The 22,910-nt window shown below is 41.7% G+C and overlaps 1 protein-coding gene across 3 annotated transcripts in view; it reads left to right on the top strand.

The window, feature by feature from the left end:
- SPPL3 (signal peptide peptidase like 3) overlaps nucleotides 1-22,910 on the top strand; it is a 149,807-nt gene that overhangs the window by 122,968 nt on the left and 3,929 nt on the right. For all 3 annotated transcript variants that reach the window (XM_017510257.2, XM_017510258.2, XM_017510260.2), the window contains exons 3-8: nucleotides 412-500; nucleotides 6,751-6,870; nucleotides 7,606-7,684; nucleotides 8,527-8,639; nucleotides 21,400-21,506; nucleotides 22,248-22,411. In XM_017510257.2, the coding sequence (XP_017365746.1) occupies nucleotides 412-500; nucleotides 6,751-6,870; nucleotides 7,606-7,684; nucleotides 8,527-8,639; nucleotides 21,400-21,506; nucleotides 22,248-22,411 (672 nt within the window). The remainder of the gene's footprint in view (nucleotides 1-411; nucleotides 501-6,750; nucleotides 6,871-7,605; nucleotides 7,685-8,526; nucleotides 8,640-21,399; nucleotides 21,507-22,247; nucleotides 22,412-22,910) is intronic.

Genomic DNA, 22,910 nt, shown 5'->3' with positions numbered 1-22,910 from the left:
AGTGCTCTCATACACTGCTGAGAGAGTAAATTGATGCAGCCTTTTTGGAAACAGTTTTGTGGTGTGTAAAAGTCTCAATATGTGCTTGCCCTTTGACCGACATTTCTCTTTTTAGGTTTTTAACATACGGAAGTAATTAAAGATATGATAATGCTCAGAAATAGGAGTGAAAGATTCAGCTGCATTGGAATGCTTTCATCTACAGTCAGGAAAACTCTTGAACCGACACACTGGAAAGACATCAGATTGTTTTTTAAAATGTGACAAGCTATTTTTCAGAGTTGTTCAAAAGAGATCTTCTTTTCTTTCCTAATTCCTTAGCATTTAAAAAATATTGTCATATCATGACTTTTCTGACCTACTTCTTTCTTAAGCAAAACTACAACTTAACTATAACATTTTTTTACACAGGTCCCTTAATATGGACTTTGAAAATCAAGATAAGGAGAAAGACAGTAATAGTTCTTCGGGGTCTTTCAATGGCAACAGCACCAATAATAGTAAGACATTTTACGTTATTTAACTTCTATACATGTAGTTAATTTGGTTATTTCTATGCCTCCAGGAAATGATTTACTGGGTGCAAGGATTTGTGTTTGGTATTAAAAAATCATTGAGTTATATTTAAAATGAGTGAATTTTACGGTATGTAATCATAAGTCAATAGCATTAATAGAAAACATTTGATGCTTATGGAAAGATATGAATTTGAATCAACTCGATTTGATAACATTAATACATTTATATTGATATCTACCATGTCCTCAATATTCTGTTCAATATTTTGAAAGATACAAAAGTATAAGAGCAATTCTTGCCAAGATGTTTTTTAAAAAGTGCCAAGATAGAGATGGCAGATACCTCTTCACCTCCTATATCTGGGGCAAGTACTTTTTTTCTGTGACCCTCACCATAGCCTCAGAATCCTTCTGAACAAGCAGCTATTATCAGAGGATGAGAGGAAGCTCTACAGACGAAATCATTTTGACATCCATGTAGAAAGAGCATAAAGAGATGGGCAAGTGAGGTGAGCGGGAATGGATCAGATAAGGTCTCTACAAGAGAAGGTGGGTTTGACTTAGTGAATGTGGTTTGGTGGCAAAGTGGTCATTTCAGGTGTGGGGAGCATGTAACAAGCACAGAGATCATGACCTATATAGAACAGGGTAAGGGAGAGCAAATACTAGAGATCTAATAAAAAGGTAGATCCAATATTAATTGGAGATCCAATGAGATCCAATATTAAAATGGATGCTACACTGAAAAGAGATCACTTACTGTGTATCTTAGTTTCTCCAGTTATTATAATACGCTGTTAACCAGTTTGTATTTGCCCAGTTTTCACTGGCACAGGCCCAGTCACATGTGTTTCATTGTCCCTAGCAGTGCCAAAGTGGCCATGATAAAGACGGTAGGTAGAATCATTTAAATATAACAAGTCTTTTCTTAAATTTATGACATGGATCCTTGTATGAGATAAAATTCCATATCAGTAGTTATTACCAATGCTAGGAACCACATAAAACCCAGTGCAAACTCTGATTTTTAGATTAAATTATTACATAGCAGCTTACCTTCTATCAACATTTTAAGGCAAATCACTTTAAATTCCTGAAACCCTTTTTAAAAGTCCTGTATTATATAGCACATATGCAAGTGATGTTCTTACACCAGATTATAAATCTGCTGTACATTGCATTGCAGAAACCTAAAAGAAATCTACCTATGTTATTATATCTAAGTTTACTCTCAAAAACAAAAAGAAAAGTAAATGGTTGTTTCAGTCCGTACAGTAGAAGTTACCTGGTAGCATAAGCTTTTTTATTTCTTGTTCATGAAGCAGAGTCTAAAGAATGGGTAGAATACTTACTTTTTAAATGGTCCTTTTCTTTTTTCTTTTATTTTCTGAGATGGAGTCTCATTTTGTCACCCAGGCTGGAGTGCAGTGGTACAGTCTCTGCTCACTGCAACCTCCACCTCCCAGGTTCAAGCAATTCTCCTACCTCAGCCTCCCAAGTATCTGGGATTATAGGCTCCCACCACCATACCTGGCTAACATTTTTAGTAGAGGTGGGGTTTTACCATGTTGGCCAAGATGGTCTTGAACTCCTGACCTCAAGTGATCCTCCAGCCTTGGCTTCCCAAAGTGCTGGAATTACAGGCATGAGCCGCTGCACCTGGCCTGAATGGTATTTTTCTTAACTCTACCAGCTGTGTGGTACTAAATTATCTTTGACAACATTTCTTCAGTGACTGCTCTGTGCAGTGGATACCTATATAAGGACAGATTTACATAGAATGCAAAATTCACTTTCACAAAGAAAAACATAATACTAAGGGGGCTGACCAGTACTTGATTATGGAATATAACATTATTCCAGATTGAAAGGATGACATGGAAAATAGGATGCATTTATCAGGAATCAAAGAAATAACAACAGCCAGAAAGATAAACAGAGAAACAGGTTGTAGGTGCTAAAGAGATGGAAGTCCTGAACGATTAACAGTGTAGAACAGTTGGGGAGAAGGTTTTAAGAAAAAGAAAATTTAATTTTAGTGTTAAGATTTTGCCAAGAGTGTTTCAGACTGATTGAAGGAGACAGTAATCAGACAGAAGTTTTTAAAAGATTGTAGTTACCCACTCCTAAAATAATAAAAAACAAGGAATTTGTAGAGAGACAGGAGAGTAGGAAAAGTTGTAGATGTAGGCTGACATCATTGGTGGGTGTGCAGGGGTAAAGGGTTACTACTCTCTGATTAGATTACGTGCCATGAATATGTCAGAAATTATTAGACTGTCCTTGATTATAATAGGAGCTAGAAGAAGGGGAAGCATTAAGTGAGACTCAACAGAGGATTAAATGGGCCATGTGACTCATGCCCCCAAAAATCAGAACTTAAAAATGGAGGAATCAGTTTGTAATTGAATGTTTCTCCCTGCAGGGTGCCCTAAGGTATTTGACTGAAAGACTGGGTAATTATTACTTCAGATTATGATAATGTTGCAGCTGTCTGGGCAACTCGAAACACATGAAAGTAAGAGGAAGAGTAGATCAGGCCTGCCAGGAACTATGGCATTCAACTCATTAGAAAGCAGAAAAATAAAAGTTCAGACAATAATGAAAGAGCACTACATGCCCACCAGAATAGCTAAAATTAAAACCCTTGACCATATCAAGTGTTGATGAGGATGCACAGCAACAACAAAGAACACTGTTGCACTACTGGAGAGCATGAGTTATTACAGTCGCTTTGTTAAGGCAGTTTGATGTTCCCTACAAAAGGTGACAATATAAACACCCTTGGACCCAGCAGTATCACTCCTAGTTAGATATCCAACAGATACAGTCATATGTACATCAGGTCATGTGCAAGAGTGCTTAGAACAGCATTATCTGTAATAACCAAAAAATTGGAAACAACCCAAATGTCGACCAGAGAATGGATACATTTTAATGTATGATATAGTGACAACAAGTAAACTGCTGTAGCTATGTGTAACAGCATGGGTCATTCTCACAGATAACGTTGAGTGAAAGAAGCCAGACACAAAAAAATACTACATAACTCAGTGTATATAAAATATAGAAAACAGGCAAAATAGTATATAAGGATGCATGCATGGGTAGAAAACACATATCATAAAAGACAGGGTAGCGGTTCCCTTCAGGAGAAAGAGAGTAGTGGTTGAGAAGGACACAAAGGAAGATTTCTGGAGTTGGTCTGTTTCTTGGCTGAAGTGGTATTAAATATGTAATAATTCACTGAACTCTACATTTTTGTGCTTTTCTGGGGGTGATGTTTCACAATAAAAAAGGTGAGAAAGAAAGTGACAGGAGTGGAGGTGGAGAGCGGGGGTTCCCTCCAGGTCCTGTGATTTCCCCTAACCTTGTTGTAACTTCCGTATCTGCCCCAAGAAGTCAATATAGACATTTTTTTTCCCGTGGCACATCAGTCCTTCATTTAAGTAGTATTAAGTGGAATTTTAAAAAGAAGCCATATACACCCCCCAATTATCTGACCCCCTCAAAGCCCTTTACTAAACTTGTTATAATTTATTTGCATTATAAAGATTGATGGAAATTTGTAGTTGGGATTCTCATCGTTAGCAGAGATCTACATCTTAATCTCCCCTGCTTGAATTGTAAACTTGATGAGATCTGGAAGTGACTTTTTTTATTTTAATGTCTCCTGTCCAGTACTATGTAATAGGTGTTCAGCAAATATTTAGTCCAAAGCATGCTTCTTACATGGAGGTGTAAAATCAGTAATTTTCTTAACAATTAGTGGTTTATTGCTCAGTGTCTTCTCCATGCCAGACATACATTTAGCCTGTAGCTGTGTTCACTGAATGTTAAAAATGATGCTGCCGTACGTACCCGAGCCTATTTCCTATGTTGATTTTGGCTTTAAAGATAATGCAACTGCGCTTGCATACGGCCGCCCAATTATCGCTACTCTGTTTTGCTTTGCCCAGTTTTGCTTTGTTTTTAAGTCACTGGAGTTTGGCTAAGATTTCTAATTAATTACCTCCTTCCGCTTCAAGATCTTTATCTCCAGAACTTTAGGAAGTGCAGTACTGGAGGCATGGACCTTGTTTTAGGTAGCATATTGTCAGGCACTAAAGGTGCTTTGCTTACCCTTTGACATTGCCTCCTGGTTCAAAAATCTGTAGTTTAAGGAAAAAAAAAATCTTTGCATTCTGTCTAATATTCTAGAAAGGTTCTTTTCAGTTTTGCATTTAATTGCAGACTGAACTTTTAAAATTTAGCTTTACTGTAAACAAATGCATCTCATATACCTGACCACTACAGTCTTTATTCTAGCTAGCCATTTAATTTTTCTGTTCATACTTCGAATCAGTATAATCTGTCTGTAAACTCCAGGATGCTTTGTTCCCGTGACAATCAATCATTTATTTGAGAAACGATTAATTTCTGTAGTGACAGGCACTGAAAATCTGTGGCTTCATCTAGCAGTTCTTTAAACCACTGTAGAGCACTTAAATTTAAAAACTATTGAGGTGAAATTTAGTCAGAGATTTCATAGAGTTTTGTCTAATGAATGTACTCCCCAGAGTGATCCATGGGCTAAGCCGAATGAGTTTGACTGCAGTCAGGACAGACTGCTTCCAAGATAATTTCTGTTTGTGATGACACATAGTTCACTTTTCCTAAATTGAATTGCCCTCTTCCTAAGTGAATTACTTGACTGATCTACCTAGCCATTGAGAAGCAATTTTGTTTTGTAGATAATAGTTCATTAAAACCCCTAAATAGCTCTTTTGGGGACAGGCAAATTTAAATACCTAAGAGAAGCTTTATTGGTTGATCATTGCAACCCTTTGTGTATTGCTGTATTTATCCTGGTTGCATATTTTATTTGTAGCCTTAATGAAGAGACTTTTCCTTTTTTTTTTTTTTTTTTTTTTTTTTTTTTTTTTTTTTTTTTTTTTTTTTTTGCCTTGGACTTCTGGATTCAAGTGATCTTCCCACGTCAGCCTCCCAGTAGCAAGATACTACACTCAACTAATTTTTTTTATTTTTTATAGAGATAGGGTCTCTATTTTGCCCAGGCTGGTCTTGAACTCCTGGCCTCAAATTATCCTCCTGCCACAGCCTCTAAAAGTGCTGGGATTACAGGCATGAGCCCCCGTGCCCAGCCTTTTCCTTCTGTTATTTCATTATAATAGATCATATAAAGATTTGATTCCTTTTGTATACTTTTATAACATATCAGTAGAGTGAATTTGGAAGTGGGACAAGGTAAAACTGGTACTTTTTTTTCAGTCAGTGGTTATAAGTTTGTCATGTTTTCCTTCTCTACCAAAAATACTCTATTAATAGTTCTCACCCCTGGATGCAAAATATAGTTTTGTGAGGAGTTTTTAGCTGGGCCTAACCCCTGTGATTTCATTTAATTTGTCTGGGGTTGGACCTGGGCTTTGTAATTTTTTTGACGCTGTAATGGGAAGCCAAGAAATGAGAACTCCTGTGCTAAATACTACTCTATCGCAAAAGACTATTTTCCCCCATTCATCTCCTATTCTGTTACCTTAAAATGTTCCCATAAAATTATTTTTTTATTTTAAATATTAATAGATAGAAATGGGGGGTCTCACTGTGTTGCCCAGGCTGGTCTTGAACTCCTGGCCCCAAGCCATCCTCCCACTTCAGCCTCCCAAAGTCCTGGGACTACAGGCGTGAGCTACCACATCTGGCCAAATAAAATTTTTCTGATTTGCTGTTTTCAGCTATGGCTTGTTCTCCTCCCTCTCCCCCTATCAGCCAAATCAGTTCTCAACTATTAGCAATAATGGGAAAGCATGAAAATGAGTACATTAAACCCACAGGCAATGAGAAGTACTTTTAGTCAATGGGTTTAAGTCACCACTTTTACCAAACGTATACGCAAGACCACAAATTTACTCAAATGGAGTCATCTGGGTTTTACTACCTCTTAATGTTCTTGACAGGGGTTTGCATTGTGTCACCCAGATGGTCAACACCAGGAGGTCCTAGTTCACTTCAACAGATATTCCTGAGCATCTACTGTAATGAAAGCACCATGAAGAGAACAAGGAGCTCATAATCTCATTGGGAAGGAAAGACTCATAGGGCCTGGATAATCCATGTCTTACATATAATCCCTAGAACTGTCTGCATTTTTGCAAGTTAATGTATATGAAGTGCATAGGCACAGTGCCTGTTGTGTAATAAGTATTAATGTGTCCGTTTTTCTCTCTTTCAGGCATCCAAACAATTGACTCTACCCAGGCTCTGTTCCTTCCGATTGGAGCATCTGTCTCTCTTTTAGTCATGTTCTTCTTCTTTGACTCAGTTCAAGTAGTTTTTACAATATGTACGGCAGGTAAATGAGTTTCTCTGTCTGGTCTTAACATACTTAAAAGTTTTCACCTTTATCCCTATTCAAAAATTAAGATTTATATACCATGTCATGTAAGTTCTTCTTTATAAATCTTGGCTTCATCTCCTCCCTCTCCACCACACCGCCCTTCCCCAACTCCTCCTTGAACCACTTGACGTACATCATCTGTTGAGACCTGCCTACATGATCTGAAAGAAAGGCCGGAGACGTGAAAACGCAGGAGCTCTATGACGCCAGAGCGGTGTTGCTCTGCTCTGGCTGTGGCTCCCTTTCTGGTAGATTACCAAGAGGTTGAGCTTGGCATAGAAGTTACTGTCAGCCTCTCCCAACATTCTTGCAGCTAGAAACATTGGTAACTGATCAAGGTGATTGGAGTGTCAGCTCTTTGCTGTGTTTTCAAGCTAAGCAATGATGGAAATGTAAAAAAAAAAAAAAAATTAACAAAATGCTACAAGGCTTGTTAGGAAGCCATCCCCTGGCCTGCTGTTTATCTTTTACAAAACTTACCTATGCTTTCCCCTACTTTAAATCAGGTACTTTTTTTAATTGAAGAGGTTTTGGTTTTTTGTGCAGTATTAAAGGAAGATATTTTTCTTCTCTATTCAGTTAACTGTATCCACTTGTCAAGTGTTTGGGGGAATGACTAAGTTTCTGTAAGTCATGCCATTTTTCTTATAATTGGTTAAAAAAAATTAACTGCATCTTTTCTTTCTCTAGTTCTTGCAACTATAGCTTTTGCTTTTCTTCTCCTCCCGATGTGCCAGTATTTAACAAGACCCTGCTCACCTCAGAACAAGTAAGGACTTGGGACTTTCCTCTTAAATTATAAACTTACATAGATTTTTCTGTCATATTTGATAGCATTATTAGGAGTCTAAATTTCTGGTATTGGCTGGAGCACAGAAATGCCAGAACACCAGACATTTGATCTTTAAAACCAGAAGATAAGTACTTCCTTTTGCACCTTCTCATGTCAGAGGAAATACAAACAAAACTTAGGAAGTCTGAGTCACTGTAATGTGCTTCTTACTTAGAGCATTGAAAGATGAGCAGTTTTCTTTTGAAACAGTGCTTTCATTCTTTTACTGTGAGTTGATGAAATACAAGGACAGTGGTTGAACTCAAACGTTCTTCTTTACCTTTGGTCTTTGGTGGCCTGGATATGCTGCCTACTTGCCTTTAATCCCAGTGTTCACACTTTAAAGCCACTGATGCAGGAAGACAAAATGCTGTGCTAATGGAGATGCTGGACACACTTACCACCTTCTAAATAGAGTAATACCATCTTTGCTAAATGAATTGAATCGTTGGCATTTCTTCATTTTGTTTTCCTCGTAAAAACAGAATTTTCTCCATACTTATAGCTTTTCCAGAGGTGATACTGCCACTTGAAACTTCTAAATGCCCATGTCGATAATTGGTCCAAAAAGGACATTATCAGGTGGTGCAGAAGTATAATTCCTCTGAGCTTTCCATTGGTTACTCTAAAAAGATTGGGTATTTTGGATTTCCAGCTATCTTGGTATTATCTGCTATTCTAATCCAGCCATCACGAGCTCTGATCATGAAATACCAAAGGAGAGTTAGGTTATTGAATAAAGTGTGCCTACAGTCCAATGAGTGTTGTGTGTTTTCCAGGATTTCCTTTGGTTGCTGCGGGCGTTTCACTGCTGCTGAGTTGCTGTCATTCTCTCTGTCTGTTATGCTGGTCCTCATCTGGGTTCTCACTGGCCATTGGCTTCTCATGGATGGTGAGTGACTAATTTGTGGCAAACTGTAATTTTACTTAATAGAGTTTTATAGATACTTTAGGATATTCACAGAGCTATATAGCCATCACTGCAATCAACTTGTAGAGCACTTTCACCACCCATCCCCATCAAAACTGATACCCATTAGCAAAGATTCCCTTACCCTCCGCCCCACCCCAGCCCCAGGTATCCACTCGTCTCTACTTTCTGTCTCTATGGATTTCTCCATTCTGACATTTTCCATAAATGAAATCATACATTATATGGCCTTTTGTGTCTGGCTTGTTTCACTTAGCATGTTTTCAAGGTTCATCCATGTTATAACCTGTTATCAGTACTTCCTTTTTATGGCTGAATACTGTCCCATTGTATGGACACACGTAAATTTATTTATTTGTTTACCAGTTGTTTCCACTCTTTAGGCTATTATGAATAATGCTGCTTTGAATATTAATGTACAAGTTTATGCTTTCTTATATAAATGGATGCTTGGCACAGTGACTCATGCCTGTAGTCCCAGCACTTTGGGAGGCTGATACACAAAGATTGCTTGAGACTAGGAGTTTAAGACCAGCCTGGACAATGTAACGACATCCTATTTCTAGAAAAATAAATATCATCTGGGTGTGCCTGTAGTCCCAACTACTTGGGAGGCTGAGGTGGGAGGATCCCTTGAGTTGTGGTCATGCCACTGTGATCATGCAACAAAGCGAGACCCTGTGTCTTTAAAAAGTAACAATAAGAGGCCGGGCGCGGTGGCTCAAGCCTGTAATCCCAGCACTTTGGGAGGCCAAGGCGGGTGGATCACGAGGTCAAGAGATCGAGACCATCCTGGTCAACATGGTGAAACCCCGTCTCTACTAAAAATACAAAAAATTAGCTGGGCATGGTGGTGCGTGCCTGTAATCCCAGCTACTCAGGAGGCTGAGGCAGGAGAATTGCCTGAACCCGAGAGGCGGAGGTTGCGGTGAGCCGAGATCGCGCCATTGCACTCCAGCCTGGGTAACAAGAGCGAAACTCCGTTCAAAAAAAAAAAAAAAAAAAGAAAAGTAACAATAAGGAAATGGGATTAGATTGTATATAATGTGTCATATTATGCTCTATATGATATATGTAGTATATGTCAAATATAATATATGTAACCTGCATTATGTATGTGATATACATCATATACTTTAATGATATAAATACATGTCTGTATCATTATATAAAAGTATATCACATCCCTTTTAATAACTCCAGCGTATTAAGGATGAATCCCTAGACATGAAATTCCTGGAACAGAATTTTTGCATTAAAAAAATTCATACTCGGCCGGGCGCGGTGGCTCAAGCCTGTAATCCCAGCACTTTGGGAGGCCTAGGCGGGTGGATCACGAGGTCAAGAGATCGAGACCATCCTGGTCAACATGGTGAAACCCTGTCTCTACTAAAAATACAAAAATTAGCTGGGCATGGTGGCGCGTGCCTGTAATCCCAGCGACTCAGGAGGCTAGGGCAGGAGAATTGCCTGAACCCGAGAGGCGGAGGTTGCGGTGAGCCGAGATCGCGCCATTGCACTCCAGCCTGGGTAACAAGAGCGAAACTCTGTCTCAAAAAAAAAAAAAATCATACTCATTATTACACTGCTTTTCAGATAGGCTATAGTAGTTGATGCCCCAACCCTGTAGCCTATGAGAATTTCTCTCTTCATTGATGATAAGGATGAATTATGAGTTAGGCAGTCTGCTGGGTGTTTTACGTGGATTCTCTCTCTTAATCCTCTGAACAACTCTTTGAAGTAGGTCCTGCTGTTTGTTCCCATTTTCGGAAGACTAAACAAAGATTCAAAGAAGTAGCTCACCCCAGACACAGGCCCCTTATGTGGAATTCAAACCTACTACCAAAACATCTTGGAGGCAGTTTCCAAAAATCGCCTATAATTTTCTCCTTAAGACCTTTTGTTGGTGGGGTAGAGGGTTAGTCTTGCTCTGTTACCCAGGCTGGAGTGCAATGGCAAGATCTTGGCTCACTGCAACCTCCACCTCCCGGATTCAAACGATTCTCCTGCCTCAGCCTCCCAAGTAGCTGGAATTGGCAGCCATGTGCCATCATGCCCAACTAATTTTGTATTTTTAGTAGAGACAGGGTTTCACCATGTTAGTCAGGCTGGTCTTGAACTCCTGACCTCAGGTGATCCACCCTCCTCAGCCTCCCAAAGTGCTGGGATTATAGGCTTGAGCCACCATACCCAATAGAGATGGGGTCTCATGTTGCCCAGGCTGGTCTCGAACTCCTGACCTCAGGTGATCCACCTGCCTCGGCCTTCCAAAGTGCTATGATTACAGGCATGAGCCACCGCACCTGGATTCCACTTCCTTTATATATAGTCCTTACATTTCCACAGTTCACTTTCCTAATCTCAAGAAACTTCTATCTAACTACTCTGCCACACAAAGTAAAATTCTTTAAAAGGGATTGTAAACTATCACCTTTTCTTTCTTTTGGTGATTCCAAAGGGAAGGAGGTTAAAATATAAAGGCAGTGTAATTTTATACTAGTCTTAATCCCAAATAATTTTTAAGGGAAGTATTTGAAAATCTGGGGTACAGGTATGGATTGCATCTATTCCTGTTACCTACTCCAAATAACCACAAAGCTACTCCAGACTTTGGAGACAGAGTTCTTTGGAACCAGTGCCAGGTCCAGGAGGCTCCTCTACTCTCCACCAGGCAGTGTTTCCCTGCAGCTCTGGGGCTGGCTCAGGGGCAATGGGGTTGGTGTTCATCGTTGTCTGAGCCCAGAGCCACCCAGAGTGATGCTTCCTGTCATTCCTCAAGTTCAGAGTAGCTGAGTTAGTTAAACACTTTCTAAGTACTGATCTTACAGAATATATATACTTTGTGTGATTGATCTTAAGTTTGCTGCATAGCATCTGGTCCATTGTTTCGGGTTTTTATTTTTAATTTTGTTTAGAGTAAGGTTCTTGCTCTGTTGTCCAGGCTGCAATACGGTGACATGATCCTAACTCACTGTGACATCAAGCTCCTGGGCTTAAGTAATTGTTTGGATTTTTTTAATATATGTATAATTTTTAGAAGATATTTGCCTCAAATATATGAATTAAAACCAAGGATGTTCCGTTCATGGTCAGGTTGGATGGAATTTGACAAAAAGGATTGTAAACTGTTTTTTTCTGCATCTAGTATCAAAATCATCTTAAGGAAGAAATTTTAAACTTTAAGGCAAACTAAAAACTTGTCCTTCTGCATCTAGGAATTTTTTTTCCTCATAAGTGACTTTGACCACCTGTACAATGATTTGAAATATATATGCGCCAAGTTAGTAAAATGCCATAAGAAACTGAGTATTATGTGGAAAGAAACTACCGAGTGGATTGCAAATTGTAAAACATACAAATATAAGTTATGCTCACAATTTTAAAACATATTTGTTCTTCAAAATGATAAAATTATAGGGGTGGAGAACAAACAGCTCAGTGGTTGGCAGGGGTTTTGTGGAGGAATGAGGTGACTATAAAGAAAAAACACAGGTTTTTATGTTATATAAACGTAAATCTTTTTTCATGATAGTTATTCAGTGCTTTTTTTGAGCGTCTACCATATACCAAGCTATTGAAACAGTTCCTTGAGTTTGCAGACCAAGTGACCCTCTAGACTATACAGACCCTTCATGACGCAGACAGGGAAGGCAAAGTCAAAATAAGCCATGCCCCATCTGTGTAGTAATTCACCTTTGCTGATTCTGACAGATTTGGTCCCTTGTTTCAGCATCTCACATTCCCTTGTAAAAACATGTGCTCTGATTGTTTGCTTCAGTACTAGAGAACCCACTATGCATATAAGCAGTCTCAAGTGCAATGGCTAGAATTTTTAAGTGGTTTATTAGACCTGATTTCCCAAATTAAGTATTAGTGTTTTCAGTAGCTTATGATTTGTGTTACGATACTTCGGTGCTTCTGGAAGTTGATGAAAAATAGGTTGAGAAAACGAAATTGCATTCAAAGTAATACTACAAGTTGCTTGCCCAGCTTATGGTAAAAGGGCAAGTGCTGATTTTATAAGGACTAGGTATTATTAAGAGTGACAAAGTGACAGCTATGTGCATTGGGCTTCTGAGAGTATCTCTTACTGATTTCTACAAACAATGGTTTATTAATTTTAAGTAGAAAAGAAGTGATTCACATATAAACTGAGCAGGTAGGGGATTCTGAAAGACTTCAATAAAACTCAATCTTTTAAAAATATATATTAAATAAAAATTAAAAAATAAAAATATATATTATACAATTTTAAAGAATCCTGATTATTATTGGAGCACAAATAATAAATTTTAGTCCAAATCAATCTCATAGCTGCTTTTATTATTATATCCCTTGAATCTTAACTAGTTTGGTGGCTTCCTGTTAAGGAAACAGGCAGGTATTTCTCCTACTGTAGAAATTCAAGTTAGTTGGTTACAATCTAAACCAGATTATTTGAGTGCATATAAGTTGGCTGTTTGGATGACTATGAACCACATATTCCTAAGCGAACTGTTTTGTGATGGTGTCTTTAAATGACAGATTGAGAGGCCACCCCATAATGACACACATAAATCCACCTAAACAAATGTGGAATGAGAGGTTGAAAGCACCAGGTGCTACTGGTTTAACTAAAGTGATGTAAAGCAGTAATCACCTCGGCAGGATGGTCAGTCTAGATGCTAACAGGCACAAAGCCCATATCACGACAAATGATATTTTAACTGCCTTGAAGTCACAGTCCTCCATGTGGTCTAAGCTTCTTGGTAATCTCACTGCCAACTTTTTGGTGGCTCTCCTTTCTTGAATCTCTTTATCCATGTGTCCAGACACACATGATATTATTTACGTGTTTTACTAAGAGTTTGAAGTGCTTACTAAGCCGCTGACCCAAAAAAGAAGAGCTGTCTCTCAGAACTATAAGCAGTGCGGTCCTTCTACGCTCAGCTCTCCCCTACCTTAGCATTGTACAGAACAGAAAAAATGCCTGTTTACTGACAGTAAGGTACCAAAAAAAAAAAAAGTCTGGGCACGGCGGCTCACACCTGTAATCCCAGCATGTTGGGAGGCTGAGGCTGGCAGATCATGAGGTCAAGAGATCGAGACCATCCTGGCCATCATGGTGAAACCCCGTCTCTACTAAAATTACAAAAATTAGCTGAGCGTGTTGGCACGCACCTGTAGTCCCAGCTACTCGAGAGGCTGAGGCAGGAGAATTGCTTGAACCCAGGAGGCGAAGGTTGCAGTGAGCCGAGATCGCGCCCCTGCCTTCTAGCCTAGCACCTGGCAACGGAGCGAGACTCAGTCTCAAAAAAAAAAAAAAAAAAAAAAGGTCAGCATGGTGGAAGGTGACATTCTTCTCACAGCCATTGAAAACACACTTTAGAGCAAGTCAGCAGAATTTTTGTCCTTGTGCTTCTGCAGACAGATCTGGGACAGGTTTATCAGACTCAATAAAGGAGGAATGGGCTAAGCACCTCTCTGTAAGGCATACTGAAGGGTCTGTTTTACTATGAGAGTCTCTTCCTCTAGACTGTATAGTTGATAGAAAATTGGCCAAAGGGACAAAACATTTGTTCCCAGTGGCCACTATCAGAAGTACATTTCCACTGGAAAATTCACTTCATAGTTGAAAAGTTTTGCTCAGTGTTCAATGAGGCTCCCCTAAACCCTAATCAGAATTTTACCACATTTTTTGTCATTATTGCAGTTTTCCAATATTATTTATCCGCAGATCTCTTCTTCCTACCAGTTTGCACTGGTTGAACTGCCCTTGTGACCAAGAAGAGAATTTTTCCTCAAAGAGAGCCTTTGAGCTTTTTGTTTGTTTCTCAGACTAGTGTTTGACTTGTTTTCTGTTATCACAGTAGCCTGGCATTCTAGCCGTAGTGTGTAATACGCAGAAAGAGATTGCTCTCTGCCATGGATATTCTCTTTTCAGACTTCTCTGCAGAATCAAAAATCATCTTGTAGGCAGTAATATTTGGTGGCTGGGTTTTTTAATTAGTGTTTCTTAATTAAAGTCTGTTCTTTGAAGTTAATTTAAGTGAAAACAGGATGATAAATTATTTTCAGGGCTACACTAAGAAGTATTAACACTAAGAATGGACTTCAGGGTTTTCCCAAACTGAGGTCTAGGGCTGTTCTATCTACTCTCAGTTTCATCTGGCAAATTAACCTTTCAAATTTGGGAAGATTTGAAAGAGTTTGACCTATAAGTGATGATATGTTATCTAAAAGCTGATGAATATTGAGTATGCACCCTATCAAGAATCATGAGACCTGGCTTACAGTCTATGCCCTGCCTAGTTCAGGGGCTAACAGAATCTTGACAGATATCTGATTCAGCCCCCTTGTTTTACAGCAATTACTACTAACCTATGATTAGAAAATGTTCAGTGCCAGAAATCTAACAATTGATTCTTTGTTTTAAAATGCTACACTTGGCCAGGCACGGTGGCTCATGCCCATAATCCCAGGACTTCGGGAACCCAAGGTGGGCAGATCACTTGAGGTCAGGAGTTCAAGATCAACCTGGCCAACATGGCGAAACCCCATCTCTACTAAAAGTACGAAAATTAACCAGGGTATGGTGGCATAGTCCCATCTACTCGGGAGGCTGAGACAGGAGAATCACTTGAACCCAGAAGGCGGAGGTTGCAGTGAGCTGAGATCGCACTACTGCACTCTAGCCTGGGCAACAGAGCAAAACTGTGTCTCAAAAAAATAAATAAATAAAATGCTACACTCTTGGTGCACTGAGTCCACACAAGGCATAGATATCTAGAGAGTCTATATCGTGAATGTGAGCACTGCTTAGAGACCTTACAGGTTAGGTAATCCTCGTAGAGAACATTTGAGCTCGGTTTGGTGTCAACATCTTTGTCCCTGGCCCTACTGGTTGTAGAAGTCAGTGTGATACAAAGATATCAGTAATAAATTGAAAATAACTATAGCTAAATGGCTGAGATTAATCATTTACTTCCCCAACACTTTTGGTTAATATACATTTAACCTTTTAATGTACATTTAACCAAAAGTTAAATGTGTTGGTACAGCTGTAGGAAAGAGTCTCAGGAGTATCTGAAGCTGCAAGGGAAAGAGAGCACCTCTCTTCACTTTAGCCTTGAAAGGCCCTGAGGAGGAGGTAAGATTTTTTAAGAGTTACTTGAATGACAGAACGAAAGGCAGGCAAACTTGGTGACTGAGAGCACATTCTGGGAATATGACATCGCTTGTGACAGTATTCGCTGGGTCGGTGGTATTCATTCCACATACCTCTAAGAGCCTTCTCTGAGACAGTCCAAAGGGATATATATTCTGCCTCTTCATACACAGAACTTAGACTACAGTGGGGAGGACCTAGAGGGCCTAATTGGAAAGAGGGTGTTCACCTTAACGCAGACAGAGAGAAGGGATAGGGTGAGGAATAGGAACCAATACAGAAGACACTGAGGCAGAGCCAGTGTGGTGCTCAGCTCCATTCTGTGTAGGTTTTGCCTCCTTAGTTTATATAACTTTATAATTAGACCTGATTCGTCACGGAGAAGGGAACCTGATGACCTGAAGGCAGGAAATTATGTGAACAGGTGTTTGACAGTGGCAGCGAACAGTACATGGGAAGGAGGAGGGAGGGAGGGGAAGGAGACATAGCAGAGTAGGAAGTGGGCGGAGGCGTGAGCAAGGTCTGCAGCAGCCGTGAACGATGACACCTCAGAACAGCTGCAGATTTCATGTGCGTGATGAAAGACTGTGATACATTGAAGATGAGCCCAGACTGTCTTACTTGGAAGGTTAGGATAGAATGACACTGTCTGGAGTCATGGAATACCTTGTCACTGAGCAGTCTGTCTGTTCCATATTTAGTTTAGACCCAGGTGGAGGAGGATCAGCGTGAGATGAATGACAAAGCAAGTGGATGCTTAGACCTTATGACCTTTCAAGGCTTCTGCACATTTAGAATGAAATGATTCTGTGGTAAATTGAGTAGAAAAGGTCAGGAAGGGCCGGGCGTAGTGGCACACACCTGTAATCCCAGCACTTTGGGAGGCCGAGCCAGGCAGATCACCTAAGGTCGGGAGTTTGAGACCAGCCTGACCAATATGGTGCAACTGCATCTCTACTAAAAAATTCAAAAATTAGTTGGGCGTGGTGGCAGGTGCCTGTAGTCCCAGCTACCCGGGAGGCAGAGGCAGGAGAATCACTTGAACCCAGGGGATGGAGGTTGCAGTGAGCCGAGATCACACCACTGCACTCCCGTCTGGGCAACAGAGTGAGACTCCGTCTCAAAAAAAAAGATTGAACTGTGATCTGGTAGCAGAGAAGTTAAAAAAAAAAAGAAAAGAAAAAGAAAAGGTCAGTAAGGGACAGGTCAGCTGCGTGTGTCACAGAGGTGCATAAACTTAACCCAAGGAGCCTGGCCTTTTCCTTCCGTGTCCAGCCTATTTCCCCACCCTTCTTTTGGTTATTGGTGAGCTGCAATATTCAGTCTCTGACCCTCGCTCCCCACAGAATCCTGTCTCTCTGTCCGTCCTAGGCCTTCTGTTACTTTCTTTGTGCCCTTGATGCCTTGCACTCCATGTATTCACTTACAAGTCCATGAACAGATCACCCCCAGCCAGTCTCTATACACAAACCTGTGTTCCACCTGTGCTCTGGCCCTATGGGCTTCCCACCTGCTGCTGACCACTGCTGTTTGTTCCTCCAGCTGGCTGAGCTGCTCCCTGTTAATGTCCTGTTTATTGACTCACAGCACAACCAAACCTTTGTTTCCTAAAGATGATGATCATGGGAGGGTCCATCCTTTCAGATATACGCATGGTTGATCAGAGCAGGGGCTCTGGGTACATCTCTCAGTGCCCTAAAGATTATGCTTCAGTCATCCCTTTACAGCCCTGAATGCTCTGAGCTTCGCCAAGCCTAACTGACCCTAACTAATACAGTTCGTTGGGTTCAAATGACATGCATTGTGTATATTTTACCGGGTTGGTTTTTACAAATTTATTTAAAAATTAAAGAAGATCCTAGTATAATAAACATCCTATATTACTATAAAGTCAGGAATTAGGCCTTGACCACATCTCTTCAAAATTCACACTGCAGTACACCCTGTAGCTCAGTGAATGCTTATAACAATGATAGTGGAGATGATATACGTATTTTGCTCTTCCAATGCTTCTCAGTTGTAGGGATGAGGCGGCTTTTTCTCCTCTTGGGTTTATACAGCACCGTGCACACAGTAGGAACTCATGAAATATTAATATAGTTGTGTCCAGGGTCTGCCAAGCTGCTGTATTTATCCACTTTATTACATATATTGATAATTTACCACCAGTTCTGTGAAAAATATATCTGCTTATGTGGCTTTTTACTTTCCTTAGAATAATTTGAAATTTGAAGTTAATAGAACACAGTTTTGTATTCATTCAGCAAGTATTTATTGAATGTAACACCCACGCTGTCATAGAATGACCAGTGAGTTAGAGACATTCAGACGTTCTGTGGCATCACATAGAAGTAGCAACTGGGCCAGGCACAGTGGCTCACGCCTGTAATCCCAACACTTTGGGAGGCCAGGGTGGGTTGGGTCACCTGAGGTCAAGAGTTTGAGACCAGCCTGACCAACATGATGAAACCACATCTCTACTAAAAATGCAAAAATTAGCCAGGTGTGGTGGTGCACTCCTGTAATCCCAGCTACTCAGGAGGCTGAGGCAGGAGAATTGACTGAACCCGGGAGGCGGAGGTTACAGTGAGCAGAGATCTCATCATTGTACTCCAGCCTGGGCAACAAGAGCGTTTCCATCTCCCAGAGGTAAATAAAAAAAGCAAAAATAGCAACTAGTGGTTGGATCAGGAAAGACTCTGAGAAAGGGCTCTCTGACCTGGCTCTTTGAGAACGAGGATGAATTTTCCAGATGAAGGAGCTAGGGGCAGGACCTTCTGTGTAGAGCGAGAAAGAACACTGTGTGTGGGGGGATGGCGTGGTACTGAAGGGGATAGAAAACAGAGCCACAGGAACGCACGTTGAGTGCTTAGGCTGCACAGTGGAGAGCGCCCTCCCTGCCCAGGGAGTTGGACATTCATCCCACCACAAGACCCCATGAAGAATTCCTCATCACCTCTGGCCTCATCAAACCTGTGTTTGCAGAACAATGGAGGAGGAGAGCTGAAGGAAGGGGCCTGCACCTGCCAGGCCCTGGTCTAGACTGCAGGGATGAGCAGGGAGCCATGCTGTCAGGGAGCCTTCACTGGAGTTGAGGGGAGTGAGAATGTTTAACATTTTTAAAAAGAGATTTTGTATATCAAATGTTGAGAGATGAAAAATAAGGCAGGAGCAGGAAGTATAATCTTTAATTTCAGGAAAGTCCACCTGTCATTGAGAAGCTAGTACTTGAGTAAAGACCTGTAAAAGACGAGAGGGGGAGCAAGCTGGGTTCTGGGAGGAGATTGTTCCAGGCAGAGGGCACAGCAAGTGCAGAGCACTGAAGCAGTGGCATAGGGGCAGAGTGAGGAGGCTGCTGTGCCTGCCACAGGAAGTAGCAGGAAGTGACCTGAAGGGTCACAGTCACAGCAGGACCTTGTCAGCCAGTGTGAAGGCTGTGGCTTTTACTCTGTGGGAAGTTAAGTTTTGTACCAGGGGACATTTAAAACCTGCCTTAGGGTTTAAGCAGCTGATCCTGTCTGCCCTGTGAAGAGGAGACTTGTAGGGGTTAAGTTGGAGGCAGAGAGGCCAGGCTGGGGTCACTGCAGCAGTGCACGCCAGTAGAGGATGGTGGCTGGTGCCAGCGGATGTAAAAGAGAGAGAAAGGGGTCAAAAATGACACCACAGATTTCCATCTGCACAGTTGGAAACAGAATAAATGCTTGGAGACAGAAGACTACCCGGGAATGAGTTAAGAGCTGAGTTTGGCCACGTTAGATTCAAGAGGCCGATTAGCCAAATAAATATGTCCCTTAGGCCATAGGATGTATTCTGGAGCTCAAAGGAGAGATTCAGGCTGGAAATAAAAATGTGCGAGTTGATGACAGTCTCAAGAGCCTTGAGATTGAACTAGATCACCCAGAGGGAGGAAAAGATTGAAGACAGGCCCACAGAGTTCCGGAATTGGGGAAGAGCTACGAGAAGCCTGGAAAGGAGTAGCCAGTGATGGGGGAGGAACAGGAGGGCACATTGTCCTGAGAACAAAGGGAGAAGGGAGCCATGAGCTGGGCGGGTTGCTGCCTAGAGGTCTGGTAAAAGGACAACAGAGGTTGATTACTGTGTCTAGCACGAGGGATCTTTGGCAAGCCCACAGGAGCAGTGTCAGTGGAGTAGCACGGATGAAAGCCCTGCTAGAAGTGATTGAGCCTTCAGATGGTAACATTTAATTTATGAAAACTAGATGGGATAGAGGAAAAGCCAACCACCACAATAGGAGGGCACCAGAAAAGTCCAGAAGGTTCTGTGTTTTATAGGACACATGACTCCAGTTTGAGCAAGTTGTTTAAAAAAGGGCTGTAGGCTGGGCATGGTGGCTCATGTCTATAATCCCAGCACTTTGAGAGCCCAAAGTGAGAGGATTGCTTGAGACCAGCCTGGGCCACATAGCAAGAACCATCTCTACAAAAAATATGAAAATTAGCCAGGTGTGCTGGCATGCCGGTGGTTTCATCTACTCGGGAGGCTGAGGATTGCTTGAGCCTGGGAGGCAGAGGCTGTGGTGAGCCAAGATTGCACAACTTGCACTCCAGCCTGGGCGACAGAGCAAGGAAGACTCTGTCTCAAAAAAAAAAAAAAAAAAATGTTGGGGGGGGGAGAACTATGCCAGATTGGAAACCAGCTTGGACAGACCATCTATAAAAGACATTTTGGGATCTATAGAGAAATTTTATTAAATCAGGTGAAAATTCACCCAAATGGAAACTGGGGGTTGTTGACTTTATGGGAAAAAAAGTATGTAAAAAATTCTAGGCTGGGCTCAGTGGCTCACGCTTGTAATCCCAACACTTTGGGAGGCCAGGGCAGGTGGATCACCTGAGGTCAAGAGTTCAAGACCAGCCTGGCTAACATGGTGAAACCCGATCTCTACTAAAAATAGAAAAATTAGCCTGGCGTGATGTCAGGCGCCTGTAATCCCAGCTACTTAGGAGGCTGAGGCAGGATAATCGCTTGAACTCATCAGGCGGAGGTTGCAGTGAGCCGAGATTATGCCGATGCACTCCAGCCTGGGCGACAGTGAGGCTCCATCTCAAAAAAAAATTATCTGAAGATATTTAACAATGGTAATCTCTGAAAAGTGGGAACATAATTTTTTTCATTTTGCTTTACTATATTCGCTCCTTTTCTATAATGCAGTTAATTGCTGGGATGATGCTTCCAAGTGAATGAAGGAGATGCTTTCTAGGGTGTGAGTTCATCTTAAAGCAAGGAGCAAGGACATTTCCACAACAGTGGAGGGAAGGCAGAAAACAAGAGTGAGGTGGTCTAGGACTGGTTTAAAGTAGAACATTTCTTGGGTCTCCAACAGCTGAGCAGTATGTCTAACAGGAGGAAAGCAATCACCCCAAATTCCACAAGTCCAAATGGACTGAAGAAGTGGGTGCTTTGCACGAATTGCATGTGAGTTTCTGAAGCTGGAGCTTAGGGCTGCCTGATTTTTGAGGGAATGGCAAACTGTTCAGGGGCATAGCTAGTAGAAAGAGGATGAGCCTGGAGTCCACACTGACTGCTGTCTGCGGTATCCCGTCTCCTCCCCAGCATTGGCCATGGGTCTCTGTGTCGCCATGATCGCCTTTGTCCGCCTGCCGAGCCTCAAGGTCTCCTGCCTGCTTCTCTCAGGGCTTCTAATCTATGATGTCTTTTGGGTAAGTGTTTGTCCTTGGAGCCCCTCCCCTCCTTTGTGTTGAATTAAAGCATTCACTCCTGAAAACTATTAAGTAGAAGTATCCAGCCAGGCACGATGGCTCACGCCTGTAATCCCAACACTTTGGGAGGCCGAGGTGGGCGGATCACCAGAGATCGGGAGTTCGAGACCAGCCTGACCAACATGGAGAAGCCCCCTTCTCTACTAAAAATACAAAATTAGCTTTGCATGGTGGCACATGCCTGTAATCCCAGCTACTCGAGAGGCTGAGGCAGGAGAATCACTTGAACCTGCCATTGCACTCCAGCCTGGGAACAAGAGTGAAACTCGGTCTCAAAAAAAAAAAAGTATTCATAGTCAGTCTTGCCCAGCCACTGATCACTCTCTCCCCAGTCCTGAACTGCAGTTGTTCATGGGTGCACAGTCCAATCCCTGTGTTTGTTGAGAGGTTGTTCAGTAGGTGGTGTGTGTGTGACTCCAAGGATAGAGGAGGTAACCTGCTGACAAGGCTGGCTGCAGTGAGGACCACCCTGTCAAGGGAGTAACCTCTGGGTGTGGAGAGTGCAGACATTAGCAAGTACACAGGAAGAGCAAAGATTTTCTTTCTCCTCCAGTCATACAGAGAAAGCATTGCAGTCGGGGCATTCTGAGATGCTGCTCTTAAGAGCAAGGAGGGCTCATGCTGAAAGCAGGTTGCTTCCAGCTCCCTCTGTTAAATACCTGCCTCTCTCCAACTCGGCAGGTATTTTTCTCAGCCTACATCTTCAATAGCAACGTCATGGTGAAGGTGGCCACTCAGCCGGCTGACAATCCCCTTGACGTTCTATCCCGGAAGCTCCACCTGGGGCCCAATGTTGGGCGGGATGTTCCTCGCCTGTCTCTGCCTGGAAAACTGGTCTTCCCAAGGTAGGACCTCAGGCTATGAAGGATCACACTGCTTTCCTGTGCCTATCTGTTCCCCGCCTTGGTCAGTCTCTTTTTGTCATCAGCATTCTAATCCCACCCTAGGGTCCTTATCTCCATGCAGCAGAAGAGGAAATGAGGATGAGATTCTTGGCTTACCAAGGATGATCACTAAGTGATCCAGGCGCTGCCTTTTATTATTGATTAATTTCCACAAACAGCCATGCCTTACTGCTGTTTCCACTGTTTAAAGTTGGCTGGAGGGAGGAGAATCTTGATCCTTTTTACTTGAAAGATATTTGTAAAATAGGTTCTAATGGTAGAATTATACAGCTCCTGGTAATATGATCTTGGCAAAATGAATGTGCTGCTTTAATCTTCCATCTGTAATAGTAGCCAGGTGCTTATTTGAAGTCTCGGCAGTAAATGTGTCACAAATCATTGCTTGACGTTTCTAGAGGAAGCAGCACTTAAGCAGGGCACTTCCGAGGTGCTCTCCTGA

The sequence above is a fragment of the Cebus imitator genome, unplaced genomic scaffold (assembly GCF_001604975.1).
Source record: "Cebus imitator isolate Cc_AM_T3 unplaced genomic scaffold, Cebus_imitator-1.0 Scaffold434, whole genome shotgun sequence".
In the NCBI taxonomy this organism is placed as follows: Eukaryota; Metazoa; Chordata; class Mammalia; order Primates; family Cebidae; genus Cebus; species Cebus imitator.
Note: the sequence above shows the minus strand (reverse complement) of the source record. Positions and strands in the feature narration are given on the sequence as shown.